General features: G+C 44.3%; 1 protein-coding gene across 1 annotated transcript in view; it reads left to right on the forward strand.

Annotated features, from left to right (window-relative positions):
* NPFFR1 (neuropeptide FF receptor 1) overlaps positions 1-26,292 on the forward strand; it is a 205,386-nt gene that overhangs the window by 167,837 nt on the left and 11,257 nt on the right. Inside the window, exon 3 of the mRNA XM_075258238.1 lies at positions 7,851-7,950. Coding sequence (XP_075114339.1) covers positions 7,851-7,950 — 100 coding nt within the window. The remainder of the gene's footprint in view (positions 1-7,850; positions 7,951-26,292) is intronic.

Consider the following 26,292-nt stretch of genomic DNA (forward strand, 5'->3'; position numbering starts at 1 on the left):
TATACTAATAAGCGTTTACTAGCAGGACAAGTAGCAGCAGTTTGACATCATGTCTTACGCCTTCAGGTATTTTGGGGATAGATGATCTGTCTCTGAGAAGTGTCTGATAACATGTACTGTTACTATACATTTAGTTCAGACACTTTCAGATAGCAAGATGGTTATCAGATCAGAATGGAAAGCTCTACAGACATCTCGTAAATGCTATGCCCAATGTGTCCTAAACTCTATTAAAAAAAGCCAATAATAAAGTTCATTCTACCTTACACGCTGTATATCATCTGCAGCTCATCTGATTGTCTTAGCCAAGGACACGTCAATGCTTCACTCAGAGTGACTAGTCCGGCTTGTGTTGTACGCACTGACGCACTGATGTAATTCACCATTTTCTTCATTTTTAGACCAGACCACTATAAGGTTGGGGCCCATGGGACGTAAACGCTGCAATTTGCCTGCGGCGTTTCTGCCGGAGAAAAAAATCTCAGCATAATACAGTACAGGCAAAGTGGATGGGATTCTAGCAAATCCCATGCCCACTTTGTGGTAAAAACCGCCGTGTGGACACGCTGTAATTTCCAAAACTGCCATGTTTTTGGAAATCGTAGCATGTCAATTATACCTACGGAAATGCTGGCAGTTTCCCCATAGGTATAATTTTAACAGAAAGTCTGGGAAGGAAAACTCCATGAACTTTCTGTTTAAAGCGCTGCGGGAAGAACTGCAATGCATGGCCGCCGCAATTTTTCCCACAGCACTTTTTTGCTGTGGGATGTCCCATTGGGCCTTAGCCTTAAAACTTACTAAGATTGGGACCCCTCCTAGCATAAACACTGCGATTTGGATGCAAAATGAATGGGATTCTGGATAATCGTATTTAAGCATTGCCGAAATTAATCCGCAGTGGAAATGCTTGTCCTCAGCCTAAAGTGTTAACAGATGTGATCAGTGTCAGCACAGATCGCGGCTGTTAGTGGCAGCTTCTGTCTGTATTATACAGCTGGTATATGTCATGTATGGTGAGAGCTCAGCTTTTGGACCCTTTCCATACAGCCCCACAAGACCAATGATGTGCAGGTACATCATTGGTCATTATAAGGGGTTAAATAGTTTTTTTCTGTGCATTACATTAATTTTATGTAGGTGACACAGAGATTGCAGGGATGGGGCTAGAACCTGTGGTCGGGGTGTAGCGTTATTTATTTTTTTTACCTTTTTTTGTCTATTTATTTATTTATTTATTTTATATGTTGTGCCCTCCATAGGGTCATGATTAGAGATGAGCGAACACTAAAATGTTCGAGGTTCGAAATTCGATTCGAACAGCCGCTCACTGTTCGAGTGTTCGAATGGGTTTCGAACCCCATTATAGTCTATGGGGAACATAAACTCGTTAAGGGGGAAACCCAAATTCGTGTCTGGAGGGTCACCAAGTCCACTATGACACCCCAGGAAATGATACCAACACCCTGGAATGACACTGGGACAGCAGGGGAAGCATGTCTGGGGGCATAAAAGTCACTTTATTTCATGGAAATCCCTGTCAGTTTGCGATTTTCGCAAGCTAACTTTTCCCCATAGAAATGCATTGGCCAGTGCTGATTGGCCAGAGTACGGAACTCGACCAATCAGCGCTGGCTCTGCTGGAGGAGGCGGAGTCTAAGATCGCTCCACACCAGTCTCCATTCAGGTCCGACCTTAGACTCCGCCTCCTCCGGCAGAGCCAGCGCTGATTGGCCGAAGACTGGCCAATGCATTCCTATGCAAATGCAGAGACTTAGCAGTGCTGAGTGAGTTTTGCTCAACTACACATCTGATGCACACTCGGCACTGCTACATCAGATGTAGCAATCTGATGTAGCAGAGCCGAGGGTGCACTAGAACCCCTGTGCAAACTCAGTTCACGCTAATAGAATGCATTGGCCAGCGCTGATTGGCCAATGCATTCTATTAGCCCGATGAAGTAGAGCTGAATGTGTGTGCTATGCACACACATTCAGCACTGCTTCATCACGCCAATACAATGCATTAGCCAGTGCTGATTGGCCAGAGTACGGAATTCGGCCAATCAGCGCTGGCTCTGCTGGAGGAGGCGGAGTCTAAGGTCGGACCTGAATGGAGACTGGTGTGGAGCGATCTTAGACTCCGCCTCCTCCAGCAGAGCCAGCGCTGATTGGCCGAATTCCGTACTCTGGCCAATCAGCGCTGGCCAATGCATTCTATTAGCCCGATGAAGTAGAGCTGAATGTGTGTGCTTATCACACACATTCAGCTCTACTTCATCAGGCTAATAGAATACATTGGCCAATCAGCGCTGGCCAATGCATTCTATTAGCTTGATGAAGCAGAGTGTGCACAAGGGTTCAAGCGCACCCTCGGCTCTGATGTAGCAGAGCCGAGGGTGCACAAGGGTTCAAGTGCACCCTCGGCTCTCCTACATCAGAGCCGAGGGTGCGCTTGAACCCTTGTGCAGCCTCGGCTCTGCTACATCAGAGCCGAGGGTGCGCTTGAACCCTTGTGCAGCCTCGGCTCTGCTACATCAGAGCCGAGGGTGCGCTTGAACCCTTGTGCACACTCTGCTTCATCAAGCTAATAGAATGCATTGGCCAGCACTGATTGGCCAGAGTACGGAATTCGGCCAATCAGCGCTGGCCAATGCATCCCTATGGGAAAAAGTTTATCTCACAAAAATCACAATTACACACCTGATAGAGCCCCAAAAAGTTATTTTTAATAACATTCCCCCCTAAATAAAGGTTATCCCTAGCTATCCCTGCCTGTACAGCTATCCCTGTCTCATAGTCACAAAGTTCACATTCTCATATGACCCGGATTTGAAATCCACTATTCGTCTAAAATGGAGGTCACCTGATTTCGGCAGCCAATGACTTTTTCCAATTTTTTTCAATGCCCCCGGTGTCGTAGTTCCTGTCCCACCTCCCCTGCGCTGTTATTGGTGCAAAAAAGGCGCCAGGGAAGGTGGGAGGGGAATCGAATTTTGGAGCACTTTACCACGCGGTGTTCGATTCGATTCGAACATGGCGAACACCCTGATATCCGATCGAACATGTGATCGATAGAACACTGTTCGCTCATCTCTAGTCATGATAGATTTTTGGGGGCATTTTAACATTCAATTTTTGGGGGAGCATAAACCCCAGTTATAGGAGGAATACAGCCTCCTGAACTAGACTTCAGAACTGATATGGGTTCTTTCGGCAGTTACTGTTCCATGGCAGAACACAGGAGCTAATAGTGGCTCCCATAGCTATATATACAGGGCTCATTGAGAATTTTACTGTATATAGCTATGGGAGCCACTATTAGCTCCTGTGTTCTGCCATGGAACAGTAACTGCCGAAAGAGCCCATACAGCAATTGGGAAGGCAGGGACGGTAATAAACTGTCCAGGGATGATTTGATGCGACTTAACACTGCAAGGACATACAGGTAAGTCCTTAGAGAGTTAAGAGTGGCTCAACTGGACATATATCGTTAACAGACAATCTCTAAGCAGTCAGTCACACTTCCATGAGGTGCAGGGAGGTGTGTGGTACTGTCCTGTAACCCTGAGTCTGTTGAGACAATATTACGTTTGTTTTGGGGTTTTTTTTGGTTTTTTTTCTTTTTAAATGTAGAATGTGAGCCCCACATAGAGCTCATAATGTACATTTTTTCCTATCAGTATGTCTTTTTTGGAATATGGGATGGAAATCCATGCAAACACGGGGAGAACATACAAACTCCTTGCAGATGGTTTTATGCCCTTGGCAGGATTTGAACACCAGGCCTCCAGCGCTGCAAGGCTGCAGTGCTAACCACTGAGCCACCGTGTGGCCCCTACTCGTTTGTTTCGTTTGTGTCACTGGAAGTAAGCTGTTAGGAACCTGATGCAACAATAACGGAAGATTAGTCCTGGGCAACCAGAATTCCCAAACACCGAGGCAAAAACAGTCCTGAGTGTACAACGCTTTCCTAACAAGAGTGGAACCAAGCCCCAGAGGTCTTCACCAGAGCTCCTGATGGTGGAGTTGGACCTGGTAAATTCTGGGACCCAGAACCACAACTGCTAACACCTAGCGCATCCCAAGTAGCAGAGGACCCATAAAACCCATAAACACTAAATGATGAAGAAATGGGAGAACTGGTCAGCAAGGAGAGGAATGTTCTAAGGTATGCCATGAGATAGCAGAAGCCCCACAGAGAAGTCATACAAGCCAAGATGCTACACAGGAGGTCTTGCAGGTTCCAGGGATAGCCAAAACGAAGTCAATCAAGCCAGGTTGGTACACAGGAGCTCACGTGGTAGCATGAGGGAGAAGCAGATGCGTAGTCAGGATATCCAGGTCATGCACAAGAGGTCACGGAGTAGCCAAGCAAAGGTCAAGCAGGATTAGTCAGGAAACAAGCCGAGATCATCCACAGGAGGTCAGAAGGTAGCCAAATCAGGAGGTCAAGGAGAGATAGTCTGGAAGGTAAGCCGAGGTCATACACAGGAAAATAGGTCAAACAGGAGGTTCAGGGTCAGGATTAGAATAGGAGCGGAGGAGGCAGCTGTCACCAGGTATACAGAATAACCAGTTATGGGCCAAAGCCAGAATGAGGCATAAATAGCCTCCGGCCTGCCGCTGACCTCCCTGTCCCTGGAAGTATGGTTTCCGGTCCCAGGAGGAGACCGGAATCCCCACAGACTATTGCGGAGGTTCCAGCCTTCCTCCATAGGACTGGAAGCACTGATGCGTGCCAACAGCAGAGTTGGCTGGCAGCCTCTGTAGCACCGGCCCGAAATGTTAACATAAGCCACATGTATAGTTAAGTTATCAGTTCTGTTTAGTTAGTTGCTCAGATGAGCAGGTATTTATTTAGTTTTTGCCTGAAGTTAAGGCTGTGTTTTGTTTTGTTTATTTTATTTCATTTTATGTCTGAAATCCAGGTTTATTTATTTTCCTGTTTTTTTCTAAATAAACCAGTTTGCTGCATATTTTGTGTCTGTGTCCGCAACACTGCTTCTACCGAGCTAACTTCCCTACAGTTGTTTTAGTAAATTTTCTTTGTGCTTCATACTTAACACAGAATTATTAATAAAAAGAATCAAGAGATAAGACATTTACAACAGCTGTCTCTTGACCTGCCTCATAGACATGCATGCTGAGCTCTGCCAAGTGTAGGTGTATTCTGAATGAACAGAAAGGACACGACATCCAGACACCACTTATTATCCAGGGTACTAATTGTTGAACTTCATCCAATCATATCTACTCCATTGGGAGATATTTGTGAGGCTCCCATATACACATTAGATGGTCAGTGAGTCCCACAAAAATTGGTGGGTTCAGCTAACACTGTGTATGACTAGTCATATAGTTTTTAGAGATGAGCGAACACTATTTGAAACAGCCGTTTCGAATAGCCCGCTCCTATAGAAATGAATGGACGTAGCCCGGCACGCGGTGGAGCCGTCTGCCGGCAAAGTCTGCGTGCCGGCCGCTTCCATTTATTTCTATGGGAACGTGCTATTGGAAACGGCTGTTTCGAATAGTGTTCGCTCGTCTCTAATAGTTTTATATTATGTGTATAAGTCTTTCAGCAGCTTTCATGTGACTAGAATACAACTCCATGTCTTCCTCTTTGATGATTTGAACTATTGTCATGGGAGTTTGCTATTCTTATGTGTCTCATGCAACTTAGCATTTCCCTACAGACGGTAACTTTAAGAATTGCTTTCACACTTGTTACACTAAAAAAAATCTGTAAATCTAATCTTAGTTTTGGCTCAAGGCTTTCCTACTTTCAACTGATAAGATCTTATCCTGATTTTGCAGAAAGCATTCTTATTGAGCTTAATCGTGTTATATATGGTGCTTGGTGAGAATTGCATGCCAATTTTAAAAGTTACATTTTTTTATGGGCTTGTTTGCTCTATAAACTGTATGCTGCCATTCATTACCTGAAGAGTTGCTCAAGATTAGACAGAGAAAAACAGGGTCTATGTTTTCACAGAAATATTCATGTCCATCAGATTTATATGATCGTGCAATAATCTGTAGTTTCATAAACTGATTGCATAAAACTAGGATATGATCAGTGGAGATCCAACTGCAAGTGGATGGGGCCAGGGGCATAACTACTGGGGTAGCAGGGTTAGTGGCTGGGAAATCAGGGGGCCTGGCGGCAGCCGTTACCACTTCAGCTGGCAGGAGCCAGGATCGGTAAGTAAGGACACGGACCTTCGAACCCCACAAACACTATCATTATACTGGGGTCTTTTTAGACCCCCAGTATAATGATCAGAGGGTTAGGAGAGATGAGGGAACATAAAAAATCACTATTACTTACTTCTCCTGGCTTTGGAAGGTTTCAGGCCTACTTGATGACATCATAGATGTCATGAGGGCCGGGCTTTGCGACATCAGCAGGGAGAGCACCAGAGCCCAGGAGATATAAGTTACTTTTTTTTTTATGTTTGTATTTTCCCTTGGGTCTCCGATTATTATACTCTGGGGCATAATATTATGTGCAGGGGCCACTATGGGGCATAATACTGTGTGTAGGGGCCACTATGGGGCATAATACTGTATGCAGGTTCCACTATGGGGCATAATATTATGTACAGGGGCCACTATGGGGCATAATACTATGTGCAGGGGCCACTATGGGGCATAATACTGTGTACAGGGGCTACTATGGGACATAATACTTTGTACAGGGGCCACTATGGGGCATAATACTGTGTACAGGGGCTACTATGGGACATAATACTTTGTACAGGGGCCACTATGGGGCATAATAGTGTGTGCAGGAATGCGGGGGGGGGGGGGGGGGGTTGCTTAGTCAGTTGGTGTGATGTCAAAAGTATGGCATGGGCCCCGCCATTCCTTGTTACACTATTGGATGGGGCAGTGCTGAAGTTCCCCTACAGGAGTCCTATGCAAGGAATACTCTCAAAATCAGTAAAGTCTAAAAGGATTGCCATACACTGATCACAAAATGATTAAATTTTGTGAAATAGTTATAGCCCTGTAAGTCAGGGATCAGCAACCTTTGGCATTCCAGCTTCTGTGAAACTACAACTCCCAGCATGCTCCATTCACTTACATGGGAGTTTCAAAAACAGCAGAACAAGTATGCATGCTGGGAGTTGTAGTTTTACTACAGCTAGAGTGCTGAAGGTTGCCTACCACTGCTGTAAGTGAATAGGAAAGAGTTGCAATTTCAATTACAGAAACAATAGACGAGGGTGTATTAGTTTCTGTCAAAAGCTAATTAAACTAAATTTACAATAACATTTACATAATTGCAATTTGCATAAAGCTTAATAACAGAGGCATACTTGGAAGTCTTTAGGATTACTATATATATCTGGGGTGTCTTCATATCACCTGCACAGGATTTATGAGGAAGCGGATAATGGCTCATAAATAAGAAAGACCCTCTGCTGGGCCATGTACCCACTTTGATATCTATGCCAGCTCATAGGGGGTGAAGGTTTTCTGAATTATTGATGCCAGTTTTCTTGTATAAATGATAATAATCTTGTCCCTCTCCACCCCAGCTTTAAGGAAATGAGAAAAAAGTCAGACTTTTTTGCGCAAAAACCCAACTTACCCTGTATAATAATTGTAAAGTATGAATCAATTACTCGAAGTGTGTTACCATTTATTAAAAACACCTTATTTCCAATACTATTCCGTAGAGTCGTACTGTGTGAGCGATACTGAGAGGTCTCAATTTCTCGAAACGTTTCGCTGTGTGATATCACATAATAGATGGTATGAGAATCTGCTCACTATGTCTCATGTTATTTTCTATTAAAGTATACATGTATATAGGTTATTTTGTTTTATTTTTTTCAGGATGGCCTTTTGACAACATCATGTGCAAGATGAGCGGCCTTGTCCAAGGAATGTCCGTTTCTGCATCTGTATTTACTCTTGTGGCTATTGCAGTGGAAAGGTATGTAGAAACGTGAGGAATGCTATATAGTACTATACATATACAGTATGAGCCCTTATCATACAGTATCTACTCTGTCAGCATGAGGTATCTATCATGCACATGCCTATATGCACCCACCCAGTGGCTATTTTGTGAACTGCAGCCTGACACAGTTGTGTTGGCAAGAATCAATTTTGTATTCAACTTCTTTAACCGCTTCCATTCCATTGAAGTTCTATTTGTTCAGGGGCGGTTAGCAGTTTGTACAGAGTACCTTACTATTACAGCATGATATGTACCTAACCATCATCATAACAAATAAACTGTAACATACAGCGGACACCATCCTGCAACAGCCGAGAGAGGTGATAGAATGGATGAAATCCTTTTAACCCCTTAAATGCCACAGTCACTAGTGATTGCAACTAGAGATGAGCGAGTAGTATTCAATCGAATACCTCCCCGCCGTAGGTATTTGTGTAATCGGTCGAACACCAAAGAATATTCGATGCGCTTAACCGCTTGGTGTTCGACCGATTACAAGAATATCTATGGCAGGGAGGTATTTGATCGAATACTACTAACTCATCTCTAATTGCAACATTTAAAGCCATTATGTCATTAGAATTCCCTTTTTTAATCAAGTACACGTCGGAATAGCCTTCAGAAAGACTATTCTTCTCTTACCTTTATTATTCTGATCCGCCCCGCCGTTCCTGAGAAATTTCTTTTTTCTTCCATACATAAATGAGTTTTCAGACAGCACTGGGGGTGTTCCCTGTGCTGTTCAAAAACTCTCCAGTGATGCCTCCATCTTCTTCTCCAGACTGCCTCTTCTCCCACATCACCTTCGTGTCTTCATCCAAAAGCGCCATCTGCGCATGTTCGTCGGCCATATCATTTATATATGGAAGCAAGAAGACATTTATCAGAAATGGAGGGGCAGATCAGAATAATAAAGATAAGAGAAGATCCTTTCTTAAGGCTATAACTATGTGTATACTGTCAATACCGTGACGGTTTTGGAAATTGGCACGAGTCCGCACTGTGTTTTTTTTTCATTAAACTTTTTATTAAGTTTTTCCAGAGATAAAATAAAACAGTACAAAACAAAACCAGAGTTGCAGGAGGAAGGGAGGGTAAAATCACGGCCGCAAAATAACGCAGCGTTTACGATCCACGCTCCCATTGAAATCAATGGGAGCGTATACGGCCCGCAAAATCTCACACGGCGTATACGTGCCACATCACGCGGCACGTTACTCCGTGTGAACTCCCCCTTACAGTCAGTTCAAAATATTAACTATACCCCGTCATAAATTTCTTGAGGAGTACAGTTTGCAAAATGATGTCACTTCTTGTGATTTTTCAATTCACTAGCACCCTTGAGTTCACACGGACTTTTTTGGTAAGGAATTTGGTCAGGAATCTGCCTCGAAACCCTCAAACCAAAAAACGCCTCACAATATAGTCCTATGTAATCCTAGCAGATTTTCCACTAGCAGAAAAAATCCGTAACATGTCCATTCTTCAGGCGGATTCCACCTCAGAAAATCAATACAAGTCAACCTCTAGTGTTTTTTGGCGCATTTTTTGGCAAACAACGACTCAAAAAGTGCCAGGTGGATTTTCCTCCTCTCATTGACTAGCATTGATTTTTTCCAGACGAAACACCTGAAAAAAGCGTCAAAAAAACGCTTCAAAAACACCAACAAAAATGCCTCATGATTTTTCCTGACCAAATTCCTGACCAAAAAACTCTCTATGAACTTACTCTCAGGGTGTATTCATACGGAGGAAAATGGTGGGGAACCCTTTGAAGTCAATGGGAGGCTTTTTTTTCAGTGCTGAAATTCCACACCAAACTCCTCCCCATATTCCTCCGTGTAAATGCATCCTTATGACACTTCTAGCTTTCTTTGCCCATTAATCAGTTTTAGACTGGGGCCCCACAGGACAGTAACGCCGCGACTTTGCCATGGCGGAAACGCCACAGAAAAAATCGCAGCGTTTTACAGTATAGGCAAACTGGATGGGATTGTAGTGAATCGGCATGGTTTTGGAAATCGCAGCATTTCAATTATACCTATGGAAACACCAGTAGTTTCCCCATAGATATAATTGTAACAGAAAGTTCGCGGAGGAAAACTCCATGAACTTTTTGTTGCCTCTGTGGTTTTTCCCACATCATTTTTTTGCTGCAGGACGTCCCTTGGGGCCATAGCCTTAATCCACATGAGAGGTATTTCTGTACTTGGAGAAATTGCATATAAAGTTATGGGGTACATTTTTTATTTAATCCCTTATGAAAATTAAAATTTTGGGTCTAAAGTGATGTTTTAATGGGAAAAAAATTCTATTTTCATTTTCATGTCCCATAGTTCATAAAGTCTGTGAGACAGCTGTGGAGTAAAAATGCTCACTATAAACCATGAGAAATTTCCTTAATGGGGTGTAGTTACCAAAATGAGGTCACTTTTAGGGGTTTTCATTGCAGGGAAACTTTAGGGGCTCTGCAAAAAAGACCCGGCAGTCGACAACTATTCTGGCAAAATCTGCCCTCCAAAAGTCATAGTGCTCTTTCTAGTTCAAGATCCACCATGTACCCATACAGCAGTTTAGGGCCACACATGAGATATTGCTGTGAAATTGTGAAATTCTCTTTAACCCCTTGTGAAGATGAATAGTTTGCAGCAAAAGTGATTTTTTTTTTATCAGATAATAGGAATTTTTCATTTTCATCAGTGTTCATAAAGTCTGTGAAACAACTGTAGAGTCAAAATGGGTGAAGAGCTGTAGAGTCCTTAATGGGTTAAGTTTCCAAAATGTGGTCACTTTTGGCGGTTTTGATTGCATTGAAACCATAGGTGCTCTGCAAATAAGACATGGCACCTGAAAACTAATCCGGCAAAATCTGTTCTTTGAAAGCGTTCTTTGGCACGCTGCCGTGTATCCAAATGTCCAGTATACCTGTAGGATATTCCATGCCAGGGACAAATTGTGCGATGTATTTTCTCCTTTAACCCCTTGTGAATGTGTAAATTATAAGGCTAAATGAACATATTACTGAAAAAGAAAATCTAAATTTCACCTCCATATTGTTCAATTCTCATGAAATGCTTAAATGGTTTTGAATTATTTCACGGGGCCATTTTGAAAATGGGATGATCTATGTGTCTTCTAATACATAGAATAAAAAACAAAAGAGACACCGAGCACACTATATAGTGTAGAATGTCTGATAAATTTTGGTGGAAATAACCAGAAGATTTAAAAGGACCAAATGGCCTCTCACCTGATGAGGTTGTGACAATCGCTCACAACTACGTTTGGGGTTTACCGTCAGGTGGAGGAGGCAGCACGTCTGATGGACACCGGCCAAGGCCAGGGAAGATAGAGTTTTCAATGAAATGGAAAGACGGCGCTCTCAGGTCACAACAGGATTTTATTCAAAAAGACAATGATGCACAACGCTAAAAAATCGCCGCGTTTCGGGCACACCTGCCCTTTCTCAAGTGCGTAACTTCACACAAAGCTCGGTCAGTCTGGAAGATGTATACAAATTGTATGGCATACAATTTGTATACATCTTCCAGACTGACCGAGCTTTGTGTGAAGTTACGCACTTGAGAAAGGGCAGGTGTGCCCGAAACGCGGCGATTTTTTAGCGTTGTGCATCATTGTCTTTTTGAATAAAATCCTGTTGTGACCTGAGAGCGCCGTCTTTCCATTTCATTGAAAACTCTTCTAATACATAGGCTTTTAAGTTCATGCACTACAAATATCCAATTTACATCTGAATACGCCACAAACAACACCAATACTACTGTACTAAACTACTATGTGCTTCAAAATTATAGGAAGATTTTTATAAATAAAAAAAATTAAGTACATCAATCCTTTATGAGAAAAATTGCTCATTCTAGTTCAGTATTTGATCCAATTAAGTTGTTTCCTGGAAAATTGAACCAACAGTTACTATGGCGGCACAGCAAGAGAAATTGTATAAAAGGTATGTTAAATGGAATGTAAATATATTTACAGAAAACCCCATTACAGATAATGCATATATATATATATATATATATATATATATATATATATATATATAAAGCTGTATTCTAAGGATAATTCAGCGGTCTCTCCAACACAGGAATGATGCATTTGCATCACATATACTTCTCACAAATCTTTGCTTTTTTCGCTCTTACAGTAATGTCAGTGGTCTTTTTGATACAAATAATCGTAAACTTTTTAAAATAATTTATTTTACTTGTAATCCCAATGCTTGTGATAATAAATGCAACCTATTGCTCTAGAACGTGTAAGTCTATTTCCTAACTGTGACTTGTGCATATTTCTACTTAGTGATTGTAATTTTAAGAGACAGTAATTAGATTTTTTAGGGAAGATAAACACTGAACATGCTGAATTTCAACATGCCTAATTTGTTCTCTTGGAAAATAAGCTATTACTTGAGATGTTGGGTCAAGTAATGATCTTTCCATTTGTGCCCCTGTAATTTCAATTACACCCAAGTAAACTGTAGGGAAGTTAGCTTGGCAGAAGCAGTGGTGCGGACCCAAACAGTCAAGACAGGGACACAAAATATGCAGCAAATGGTTTCTTTAGAAGAAAACAGGAAAATAAATAAACCTTGACTTCAGGAACAAAATGAGTAAAACAAAATACAGCCTTAACTAAAGGCAAAAACAAAATAAAAACCTGCTCGTCTGAGCAACTAACTAAACAGAACTGCACACAATGAGCCAAATTATAATGGAAAAATCACCTATTAGGCTCCCTTTAAGGCCAGGGCCCTACATTGTAAAACACTGCATCTTATATTACCTGCAAAGTGGATAGGAATTTGCAGCAGAAAAGTTACATTTTCAGAAATGCTTATGTTTTTGAAAATCACAGTATGTCAATTATACCGACAGTATAGGCAGGGGGATAACTTGAGGGGGTGCAGAGGGTGCAGTCACACCGGGACCCAGGAGCCTTAGGAGGTCCATAAGCACTGGCATCACTATTGAGATTGCAGCTTCCATCTGGCCCATAAGCCAAGGAAAAAATAAAAGCTAGCAGAACCCATTGAAATCAATGGGAGGCTTTTTTTCAGCGTGGGAAATTCCACACCAAATTCCTCACCATTTTCCTCCATGTGAATGGACCCTAAGGTTGATTAAACTCCTTATAATCCATAACCATCTCTATCAAGAATTCACTGTAGGAATGAGGTAGGGGGCCCCGGACAAAACATTTCAATGGGGCCCACAAGAACTTAGTTACGCCACTGGGTATAGGTGTAATAGGGGCAGAAAGTCTGTAGCGGAAAACTGCAGACTTTCTGTGAAAAATGTTGCTGAAAAAAAAGTTTTACCTTTCTGTCAAGACTAGGTGCACTGCTCTCATTTGCAGCAGAATTCCAAGCTTTCTGAAGTTAGCAGAATGATTTTTTTTTGTTTCCTGCTGAGATATCTGCCACCCATTGAAAACATTATCACTAGAGATGAGCGAACAGTGAAATATTCGATATTCGTTTTAAATAGCCCCTCAATATTCAACTATTCAAACGAATATTGAACCCCATCATAGTCTATGGAGAAAAACCGTTCGTTTCAGGGGAAGTAACAATTCGACTCAGGAGTGTCACCAAGTCCACAATGACACCTCAGGAAATGATGCCAACACCTCTGGAATGCAACTGGGACAGCAGGGGAAGCATGTCTGGGGGCATCTAACAAGCCCAAGTCACAGTTTTACCCTACCATCACAGCCTATCAACTACACACTTTCCACACTCAAAAAAACCTCTATGAAAGTGGGAAAATACCTGGAAACCTTCTTTCCTCCCCAATTGGATGGACAGAAACTCAAATTTTAAGCTAAAGAAACATTACCAAGCACCCCTTTAAATCATGTTGCCCATGACAACCACAGATGGAATAGGCAATGGGAAATCCAACAGTACCCACCCTTAACTGTCATTGTGTGTGTGTGTGTGTGTGTGTGTGTGTGTATGTGTGCATGATGTGGTGAGACCTTCCAAAATTCTCTTTTCTGGCCCTTAACGTGAGCCCTTCCAAATTAAGTTAGAGGCCCTTAAGCTGAGCTACCAGCAGAGATTGAGGTCTTTGAGGTGACTTCAGCCTTTGACCAGCAGAGTTTTAGGCCCTTTAACTTAGTTCAGCCTTGCACCAGCAGTGTTTTTGTGGCTCTTGGAGTGAATAGAGCCTTGCACCAGCAGTGTTTTTGACTCTTAGAGTGAGTAGAGCCTTTCACCAGCAGTGTTTTTGTCCCTTAGAGTGAGTAGAGCCTTGCACAAGCAGTATTTTTGGCCCTTGAGGTGAGTTGAGCCTTGCACCAGCAGTGTTTTTGGCCCTTGAGGTGAGTTGAGCCTTGTACCAGCAGTGTTTTTGGCCCTTGGAGTGAGTAGAGCCTTGCACCAGCAGTGTTTTTGGCCCTTGGAGTGAGTAGAGCCTTGCACCAGCAGTGTTCTTGGCCCTTAGAGTGAGTAGAGCCTTGCACCAGCAGTGTTTCTGGCCCTTGAGGTGAGTTGAGCCTCTAACCAGCAGAGTTTGAGGGAATCAGGGTGGATTGAGACTCTAACCAGCAGAATTTGGGGGAATGAGGGTGGATTGAGACTCTAACCAGCAGAGTTTGGGGGAATCAGGGGGGATTGAGAATCTAAACAGCAGAGTTTGGGGGAATCCAGGTGGATTGAGACTCTAACCAGCAGCGTTTGGGGGAATCAGGGTGGAATGAGACTCTAACCAGCAGAGTTTGGGGAAATCAAGGTGGATTGAGACTGTAACCAGCAGAATTTGGGGGAATCAGGGTGGATTGAGACTCTAGTCAGCAGAGTTGGGGGGAATCAGGGTGGATTGAGACTCTAACCAGCAGAGTTGGGGGAATCAGGGAGGATTGAGACTATTAGAAGCAGAATTGTGCAACGCTGAGGGTGGAGGAGTATGAGGAGGAGGAGGAATTGTAGAGGATGAGTACACACATGAAACTTCATGTCGGGGTGCTTGACACCGGTGGACATGAAAATGATGGGTCTATCCAGTGGCTGTTCATTTTGATCAGCGTCAGCCGGTCAGCACTGTCAGCTGACAGCCGGCTGCGCATATCCGTGATGATGCCACTGGCTGCACTGAAGACCCTTTCCGATAGCATGCTGGTGGCAGGGCAGGAAAGGACCTCCAATGTGTACAGCGCAAGTTCCAGCCACAAATCCAACTTGGAGACCCAATAAGTGTAGGGCGTAGAGGGATCGGAGAGGACAGGGCTGTGGTCGGCCAGGTACTCCCGCAACATGCGCCTATACTTGTCCCTCCTGGTGACACTAGGTCCCTCAGTGGCGGTAGTTTGGTGAGTGGGTGCCATTAACGACCTTGTAGAGTGTGCCCCTGCCAGGTGTGGACCGGATGGTAGTTGTTAGCCTGTTGGAGGAACTCTCCTCTCTGCCACCAACGAGAGTTGATGGAAACATCTCCATAATATTCTGCACCATTTGCTTGTGGCAATGATTAATGCGACTGGCCCTCTCCTCTACCTGAATAAAATTAGAGATATTATTTTTATACCGGGCGTCGAGGATTGCAAAAATCCAGTAGTGGTTGCTCTCCAGGATTTTGACAATGTGTTTGTCAGTTGAAAAGCACCCCAACATGAATTCAGCCATGTGTGCCAGAGTGTTACTTGGCATGACTTCGCTGCCCCCACTGGAATGGTCACTCTCCATTTCCTCCTCTTCCTTCTCATCCTCAACCATTTCGCCCCATCTGCTCTGCAGCAATGGGACGCAATGAACTTCCCCGCTAGCCTCCTGTGTGACAATGAGATCATCTGCCACTTCGTCATCCTCCTCCTACTCTTCCTCCATCAATATACGCTGTGAAACGGACAGTGTGCACCGACTATCCTGCTGGGATGGTTCTGCTCATATGCCCGACTCCTCAGCGTACAATGCGTTATCCCTGATGGCGATGAGGGATTCTTGCATCACACACAGGAGCGGTAGGATTGTTAGGGCCCCTTCACACGGCTGATACGCTGGCTTCTTTAGAACATGTAAACGTTCCGTAGCAGCGGCGTCTAAAGCAGTTCCCATTGTTTTCTATGGGAGTCGGCAGACGCGCGCTCGCCATAGAAATGAATGGAAAAAGCAGCCCATTCATTTCTATGGCGAGCGCGCGTCTGCCGGCTCCCATAGAAAACAATGGGAACTGCTTTAGACGCCGCTGCTACGGAACGTTTACACGTTCTAAAGAAGCCAGCGTATCAGCCGTGTGAAGGGGCCCTAACACTCACGAGTGCGTCGTCACAGCTGACCCTCTTGGTGGACTCCTCAAAGACATGTAAGATCTCGCATAAGTCTGCCATCCATGGCCACTCATGGTGCAGAAACTGTGGGAGCTGACTATGAGGAACCCTTGAGTTTTGGAGATGGCACTCCATCAAGGGTCTCTGCTGCTCATACACTCTACTCAACATGTGGTATGTCGAGTTCCAGCGTGTGGGGATGTCGCACAACAGCCGGTGTTCTGGCAGATGGGGGCATTACTGGAGTGATTTGCGGCTAGCAGCAGCTACTGTAGACTTGCGAAAGTGGGCGCACAAGCGACACACTTTCACCAGTAGCTCACAAACGTTGAGGTATGTTTTTAAAAAACGTTGCACCACTAAATTGAAAATGTGGGCCAGGCATGGAACGTGTTGGAGGTTGGCAAGCTCCAGAGCCGCTACCAGGTTCCAGCCATTATTACACACGACCATGCCTGGGCCAAGGTGCAGCAGCGAAAACCATGTTGACGTCTCATCGAGGAGGGAATCCCTCACCTCGGAGGCAGTGTGCTGTCTGTCCCCCAAGCTGATGAGCTTCAGCATGGCCTGCTGACATCTCCCCACACCAGTGCTGCAGCGTTTCCAGCAGGTAGCTCGGGTCGATGTGATGGCGGAGGTGGAGGAGGAGGAGGGTGGTGGTTCAGAGCCCCTGCCAGGAATGTTGGGCGGGAAAATGAGGTAGACCGCCCAGTTTGTGACCCAGTCCCAGCCTCAACTACATTTACACAGTGTGCCGTCAGTGAAATGTAGTGTCCCTGTCAGCATGCACTTGTCCACGCGTCAGTGGTCAAGTGGACCTTTGTGCAAATCGCAGAACTTAGGGCCCGCCTGATGTTGCGTGACACATGCTTTTGCAAGGCGGGGACGGCACAGCAGGAGAAGTAGTAACGGCTAGGGACGGCATAGCGATGTGCCGCACTTGCCATCAGGTCACGGAAGGCCTGAGTTTCCACAAGCCGGAACAGCAACATCTCCTGGGCCAGGAGTTTGGAGATATGTGCATTTAAGGTTTGTGCATGTGGGTGGGTAGCACTGTATTTTTGCCTGTACGTCTGGGAGATGGTGGGTTGCTGTGAAGAGGCGCATGATGGTGCAGGAGAAGAAGCAGAGGCAGGAAAAGGGGAGGATGAGGGAGAAGTCTCCAAAGTGTTGGAGGCAGATGTGGAGGTGTCCTGGCTGCCAGTCTGGACTGCAGCGCCAGCACTGGCAACAGTGGGAGAGGCAGTGGCAGCAACGCCGGACGACGATTGTCCTGCGTTTGTTCTCTCCCACTGCGCCCAGTGCTTGCTTTCCAAATGACAGTACATGGCAGTGGTCGTAAGGTTGCTCTTTTCAGAGCCCCTACTCAGTTTTGAGTTGCAAAGTGTGCAAACTGCACTATATTTGTCCTCCGCCCATACATTGAAAAATTTTCACGCCACCGAAGACCGTGGCCTCGATGGGGAAGTTTTTCTAGGCTGGCTAGAATAGGGAACATTTTGGGCCCTGCTGGCTGTGGCCTGGCTTTGGTGAAGCAGCTGTCCTCTGCCTCTGGGCATGCCTCTGCCTCTAGCCACCCTCTTTGGTGCTGCACTTCCCTCCACATCTACACTGCTTTCCCCGCTTGACATCCCCCCTGTCCAGGACAGGTCAGTGTCCTCATCGTCCACCACCTCCTCTTCCAATTCCTCTCTCGGCTCCTCCTCCTCCTGCACACCGACCATGGCAACAGGCTGCCCTGATGGCAACTGTGTCTCGTCATCGTTATCACTGAGGGCGGGTTGCTGGTCAACAACAACAGGAGATGGCGGATGCTGCAGTGTTTGGGCATCAGAAACAAAATTTAAAAAAAAAATGAACACTATAAAAAGGGACATTAAGTGAGACTTTCACACCTGTGCCTGTTGTCCAGTTTATGCATTCTGCTGGGTTTTCGTCTTCTGCTCGGGTGAAACTGGACAGGGAATTGAAACCTGGTGGTCCATTTTCAAACCTATTCACTTGAATGAGTTTGCAAAGGTGACTGCCTGTGAGCGTCTTCTGCCTGACCATAGGGAAACTGTTTTTTTGGTTTTTTTTTCCCCGGACACAAAGTCGGACATGCAGGACCAGCTTTTATGCACTATGTACCACACTTTACATACTGTATTTTGCCATTTCATGTCTGACTCTAGGTTAACACTATCATCAGTTGGGTCCACTTGGGTACCTGAAAAACAGAAACCCCATCTGCTTAAAAGCTGTTATCTGTGGAAACCTGCAGACCCCATAGACTATAATGGAGTCCCTCAGGTTTCTGCCCAAATTTCGCCTGAAATTAGCAAATCAAAAAGTCCTGTGTATTTTATGCAGAATAGGGGACAGAATTCTCGATTGTTAGTGAGAACCTAGCGGAAGTTGCTGTGGTTCCTAAACACTTTTTCTTATTAATAATACCACTCAGGTTGATCATGGAATATGTAGGGGTGAAGAATGGTGACATCCTATTAGGGTGAGTTCACATGGAGTAAAGTGCCGCGTGATGTGGCACGTAAAGCCGTGTGAGATTTTGCGGGCCGTATACGCTCCCATTGAGCTGGGATCGTATACGCGGCGCTATTTTACAGTCCAAATCTCCCCACCACACTCAGCCCTGCTATACCTAAATTTAACCCCAAACACTCAACACCGCTACATCCTTTCACTGTGACATCATCAAAGGTTGTTTTGTAATACTTGCAGAATACACAATTACATCAAGGCACCACATTGTGGAAACGCAGCTTTTTTGTTGCAGATTTTGCTGAGTTTTTTTGATCCAAAGCCAGTAGTGGATTGAGCAGGAGGTAGAAGTATAAGAACTTCCTATATATTTCCCATTCCTTTTGTAGCCATTTTAGGCTTTGGATAAAAAAAGGAACACAATCTGAACAATAAATGCTGTGTTTTCCTGTCGTGTGGCCACAGTCTTACTATTGCTGCCACTCTACAAGTTACGGTTGACGAAAATACTATTTGCCTGCCCTATGATTTTCCTCCGGCCTCTGCTCATTTTCCTTGATCCACACACAATCCGTACTCAGTTTGGATTGCCTATCTAAAAAATGTATACATTTCCTTCTATAATATTGAAAGGATTCTAACCCTACCAGGGCACCCTAACTAGCGGAGTGACGCGTATCCTCTTGTATTAGTGTTGCCGTCAGTTTGCAGTGCCAGAAATTCCTCAACTTGGCTCATTCTCCTGAAGGTGTTTACCCACAGTCGCGACTCACAGTTTAGGAAACAGTGCTCTAGATAGATCAACAGGCAAACCGAAGGCTAAACTGAGCAGTCCAAATAATTTTTATAGAAGATCTCTTTTATGAAAAAATAAACTGTTCTGTACTGTGTCTAGGTGCTAAGAGCTATAAACAGAATTTTTTTGTTGTTCTTACTTTGCTAATTAATATGTGGATATTGCCAAGGCAACAAAATATTCCTAACATCTATTTCTTAATGAAGGACTATGACTTGTTTAGAAACTTACCCTACAAATAGCATAAGACATTTAAGGTGCTGCCCAATGGCGTAACTAGGAATGGCGGGGCCCCGTGGCAAACTTTGACATGGCCCCCACCATCCAATACCGAAGACCTCGACCAACCGACCCTCCCCCCCCCCGCATTCCTGCATGCACTCTTATGCCCCATAGTTGCCCATGCACACAGTATTATGTCCCATAGTGGCCCCTGCACACAGTATTATGCCCCATAGTGGCCCCTGCACACAGTATTATGTCCCATAGTGACCCCTGCACACAGTATTATGTCCCTTACTGGCCCCTGCACACAGTATTATGTCCCTTAGTGGCCCCTGCACACAGCATTATACCCCATAGTGACCCCTGCACACAGTATTATGTCCCATAGTGGCCCCTGCACACAGTATTATGTCCCATAGTGGCCCCTGCACACAGTATTATCCCCCATAGTGGCCCCTGCACACAGCATTATACCCCATAGTGGCCCCTGCACACAGTATTATGTCCCTTAGTGGCCCCTGCACACAGCATTATACCCCATAGTGGCCCCTGCACACAGTATTATGCCCCATAGTGGCCCCTGCACACAGTATTATGTCCCATAGTGGCCCCTGCACACACTATTATGTCCCATAGTGGGTGAGTGGTCGTGGAGGCAGGGGTCACGGTGGTGGTTGTGGCAGTGGCATTGGTGGCCATGTTGGTGGAGGAGGCCGTGGTGGTGGCCAGGATCGCCGGGGGGGGGGGGGTTGGGGGCTGTTGGCCGGGGGTGAAGGGGGGGCAGGGCAGAGAAGGGAGGCCGGGGTCCCTTTGGAGGGGCCTGCCGGGGTCATGCGTGGAGGGAGAAGGTGTTGCGGTGACCACGGGACAATGGGGGGGGAGGAGGACTGGGGCTGGGGCTGCGTTACAGGTTAGTCGCGCACCAGTGGAAGGGAGCTGTGGACGAAGTCGCGGGTATTGCTAGTGTTTAATAAAATTGATAATAGGTATACTTCAGAAACAGAAATAGCTATTAAAGATTAAAGCCTTGGGTGATTTTGTCAAAAGTGACTCTTGATAAGGTAAAGTAACCATGAAAATGCACAGTTGGAGATAATAAATTTAATGTAAATTTATTCTGATGCATTGAAAGCTGTTAACACGGTTACATAATGAGGCAATGGATAATTAACATCTAACAGTATAGAAAAGGAAAAGACAAAAGATGGTGAGCGCTAAAATCATTCAGTGACAATTGTCATCTTGATACTGATAACATTCATTGCCTTCCTGCACTTCCTGCAGTATATAGAGAATAGAGATGAGCGAACGGCGTTCAATCGAATTGATATTCGATCGAATATCAGGCCGTTCAAGGTGTTCAATTCCAATCGAACACCAGGTGGCAAACTCACTAAAAATTAGATTCCCCTCCCACCTTACCTGGCGCGATTTTTGCACAAATAACAGCGCAGGGGAGGTGGGACAGGAACTAAGACAACGTAGGCAGTGAAAAAAAATCGGAAAAAGGAATTGGAGGCCGGAAACAGATAACCTCCAATTTAGACGAATGGTGGATTTACCATTCGACTAATTTGGGACTATGAACTATATGAATGTGAGACAGGGACAGATCTACAGGCATGGTTAGCTAGGATTAACCTTTATTTAAGGGGGAATGTCACTCACCTAGCTCTTTGGGGCTCTATCTGGTCGGGATCCCTGTCAGCTTGCGATATGCACAAGCTGACTTTTTCCCATAGGAATGCATTGGCCAGCGTTGATTGGTCGAATGCCTGTACACTGGCCAATCAACGCTGGTCAATGCATTCCTATAGTGAGATATAGCAGAGCCCGTGCGGTTAGCCTGGCTACTCCAGACACCGGAGATGAAAGAGCTCTGCACTACACACCCAACCATCCCTCCAGCCACTCCTCCTGTACTAACACGACTAGCTCAGCTTGGCTATTCCTTAGTGTAATAGCCGATCTGAGCGTGTTAGTAGTACTAAGGAATAGCCAAGCTCAGTGTGTTAGTCTGCTGCATATCTGCCAGCTCTCCTACATTTCCTACACACTCAGCTGGGCTATTCCTTAGTACTACAAACACGCTCAGCTCGGCTATTCCTTAGTGTAATTACCCAGCTGAGCGTGTTAGTAGTACTAAGGAATAGCCAAGCTGAGCTAGTCGTGTTAGTACAGGAGGACTAGCTGGTGGGATGGTTGGGTGTAGTGCAGAGCTCTTTCATCTGTCTGGAGTAGCCGGGATAACCGCACGGCCAGCTTTTCTATATCTCGCTATAGAAATGCATTGACCAGCGTTGATTGGCCAGTCTACAGGATTCGGCCAATCAACGCTGGTTCTGCCTGAGGAGGCGGAGTCTAAAATCTGTCCACAGCAGTTTACATTCTGGTCCGATTTTAGATTCCGCCTCCTCAGGCAGAACCAGCGTTGATTGGCCGAATCCCGTAGACTGGCCAATCAACACTGGTCAATGCATTCCTATGCAAAAAAGTCAGCTCCGGCATATTGCAAGCTGACAGGGGATCTCTACATAATAAAGGTACTTGATGCCCCCAGACATGCTTCCCCTGCTGTCCCAGTTGCTTTTCAGGGTGTTGGCATCATTTCCTGGGGTGTGATAGTGAACTTGATGACCCTCCTGAGTCGAATGGTAGGATCCCCTGTAGCGAAGCATTTTTCCCATAGACTATAATGGGGTTCGATATTCGATCGAATAGTCAAATATTGAGCGGCTATTCGAAACGAATATTGAATCTCGAACATTTTACTGTTCACTCATCTCTAATAGAGAACATGACGTTAAGGGGTCGATCACACTACCGTTGGTGAACATCAGCAGTGTCCGTATCTATTGTCCATTACAAGATTTTGCTAGGGGACACTAGCTGAACCGTCAGAAATCTGTTAAAATTTCCATTAATTTCAATGGGATTTTATCTTCTATCCGTTACTGTCCATTTGTGTCCATTTACATCTAATCTGTCAGAAGTCCTTTTTTTTTCTACGGACAAAAAAATCCTACATGCAGGACTTTTTTATCCATTTGTAAAAATGGATTCTTGACGGTCAGAATTTTACATTGATGTCTATTGGTAACGGACTTATAACGGACAGTAAGGGAGCGTTCACACTACCGTGGGTGTCCGACAGCTAGTGTCCGCTGCTGATGTCTGTTCAAAATCTTGTGCGGACATTAGCAGCGGACACTAGCTGTGTCCGTGACATTTTGCATTCATTTAAATGGACATCAGGTGCGTTCTTTTACTGTCCGTAGGTGTCCTTAAGTGTCCGTTCCCAAAGATGTCCGACTTTTCAAGCAGACAGAAAAACCTACATGTTGAGTTTTGCTGTCCGCTTGAAAAGTCGGACATCTTTGGGAACGGACACTTAAGGACACCAACAGACAGTAAAAGAACGCACTCAATGTCCATTTGAATGAATGCAAAATGTCACGGACACAGCTAGTGTCTGCTGCTAATGTCCGCACAAGATTTTGAACGGACATTAGCAGCGGACACTAGCTGTTGGACACCGACGGTAATGTGAACGCTCCTGACAGCCGTCAGTTACTGTCCCTTATTTTGTGTCTGTTTGTTTTCTGCACATGCTCAGAAAGCATAAACAGAAAAAAAATGACAGTATTAAAAAAAAATGGAGACTAAACTGATGCTAACTGACACCAACTGATGCTAACTGATACTAATGTGTCCATTTTTTAACTGATCCATTTAATGGATCAGTTAAAAAAGCGGACATATTTACATAAGTTGGTGTCCGTTAATGTCTTTTTTTTATGTAGATTGTGAGCCCCATATAGGGATCACAATATATATATTTTTTTCATTTAAGTATGTCTTTGTAGAATGGGAGGAAATCCACGCAAACAAGGGAAAACATACAAACTCCTTGCAGATGTTGTTCCTGGCAGGATTCAAACCCAGGACTCCAGCGCTGCAAGGCTTCAGCGCTAACCACTGAGCCATCATGTTGCCCCCACGTCCGTTAATGTCTGTGATGATAGGTGTCGGGTTTTTTTGCTTATTTTTAAACGGACACCTTTGTGACTGAATCCAACGGTAGTGTGAACCTTGTCTAAGCCTCCATAGCAGAATTCACATGTCTGAGAACATCCCCTTTCCTGAACAATTGGCTTTTAAGCTTGCTACTGTATATTACTTCAGGATGATAAACTGTTAGGCGTCCAACACACCATCATCGCGGTTTTTACTGTCTGCAAATACTGATCCACAAAATATCATCTGCAACTACAGATCCACAGAAAGAATTGTCTGAGCCGCAAAAAATAGGACATGCTTCATAATTTGCAGTCCTTGAATATGGGACAGACACACAGTCACAAAAAATGCGGACATTTGTCTAGACCCACAGAAATCCATGTGTCTGTTGTGAGAAGGTGACGGGCAGAGGGCTGGAGTCCCGGTATATCTCAAGTTCCTGACATGTGTAGTCCAGTGGGGGTCTTGAGTAGACCTCAGCCCCAGGTGTGGGCTCTGGGCTCCTTACTGGGCCATAAAAGGCTGCAGAGCCTACACTTCAGGGCAGATCCTGGGAGTGAGAGGAAGCGTCTGGGTCTGTCCTGAAATACTGAGAGTCTAGTGAGACCATACTGTGCTATTTTTTTTTTTCGTGTGGTTGATAGTAAGCCACATGTATAGTTAGTATTATACTGTTTAGTTAGTGCACGGACAAGCAGGGTTTTGTTTCAGTTTTTTTGCCTGAAGCTAAGGCTGTGTTTTATTTTGCTTATTCTGTACATGAAGTGAAGGTTTATTTACTTTGCTGTTTTTCCAAATAAATCTGCTTGCATGAGATATTGTGTTGCTGTCTCTGACTGGTTGGGTCCACACCATTGCTACTACCGAGCTACCTTCTCCACACTGTATTTTGATCCACAATTGTGAATCTGCAATTGCAGATCATAAGTACAATAGTGTGGCATAAAACCTAAATACTGATATTTGAAGTGACAGTCACCCCCCCTTTGGTAACTGCTACATCTGTATATATGGGGAGAGTTAATAATCCCATATGCCAGTTTTCTGCCATAAAGTACTGATATTAGGAACAAATTCACACTGGTTCTTGCTTACTAGATGGAATACTGTTAATACCAAGATTAAAATCCCAGTAAATTTGTTACAAACCTAATCACAGTACCTTGTAGAGAAAACTCAAAATGCACTTTCCACATATGCCTCTGTTGTTCAGCTTTGGGGTCCCAATTTCATGAAAATCATCATTTTATTCATATGCACATGACGTACTTTGCTGGGGAATCTAAGGCTGAGACTGCAGCCCAAGTTAGCTAAGCCATGCCCCAAAGCGGTTCCTCCATTATTTTTATCTGAATAAAACAGCGAGGCATCTTTTGAAGCGTCTAGAATTATCTCTACAAGGTACTATGATTGCATTCTAACTACTTTATTGGATACAAACTCTCTTTAAGTAATAAGATTGGTCAATTGTAGAGATCAGCAAATTGGCTCAGGACCTCCTTATGGTGTCCTCGCAGAGACCGGCGCTTCCTGCATGACAGCATGCACCCAAGGGTCATTGCCCTGCCCTGTGATTGGGCCTCAGAAATCAGATACGGGACTCTGAAGGCCCTGGAGGCTGGATGAGGCCAGGGAAGGTGCATAACTCTGCAAGGAGGCTCAGAAAAGCCAAAGGAAGTAGAGTATAACAATTTGTTACTTTTTACACACACCCTCGGTCTACTTCTATTTAACAAAACGAAGCTTTAGGTCGAACAGTCCATACCCAAAACTAAATAAATCATCAGAGGTTTGCCCATCCCTAGTCAACCTGGCTTGGAGGTTCCTTTTCATAGCAAATGCAAAAAATGTCTTTCAGCACTCAGAAAATATAACTTTAGTAAAACATAGCTTTTAATGATAAAAATACATAAAATACATAAAGCAGAAGAACCAGAAAAAAAAAAAAAATATATATATATATATATATATATATATATATATATATATATATAAAAGATACGCTTACGACATATTATCCTGTATCTGTATTACTATGCTGCTGTAACATACTGAAATTTCCCCACTGTGGGACTATTTAAGGATTATCTTATCTTATATTATATTATCACGAATGACACAAAACACGACTGATTGCCTACGCGTTTCAGGGCTGCAGCCCCTTACTCATGGCGGTTATCGGGAGGTTTTTTGCTTTTTTGTGCACCGGGATCATCATCTTTCCTGATCCCTATATACGGTACATGTATCAGTTTTGGCTGTGAGTCACTCCTCCTTTTTTCTTTTTCCGGTTCCTTTTCATCTTTATCCAGTTTTAGGATCAAGATTACTTTATATACAGATGTAGCAAACTTTAACTTGACTTAACTTTTGTTTGTTAAGATATTATGCTGCAGCAAAGTATCAAATTATAGTTAAGCCTCCAAAACCTTTTCTGAACAACCCGCTCAGGAAAGCTTTAACAGGATTCCAGACATCTCTACATTAGATGAGGAGTTAACGTC

Source organism: Leptodactylus fuscus, chromosome 10, assembly GCF_031893055.1.
Source record: "Leptodactylus fuscus isolate aLepFus1 chromosome 10, aLepFus1.hap2, whole genome shotgun sequence".
In the NCBI taxonomy this organism is placed as follows: domain Eukaryota; kingdom Metazoa; phylum Chordata; class Amphibia; order Anura; family Leptodactylidae; genus Leptodactylus; species Leptodactylus fuscus.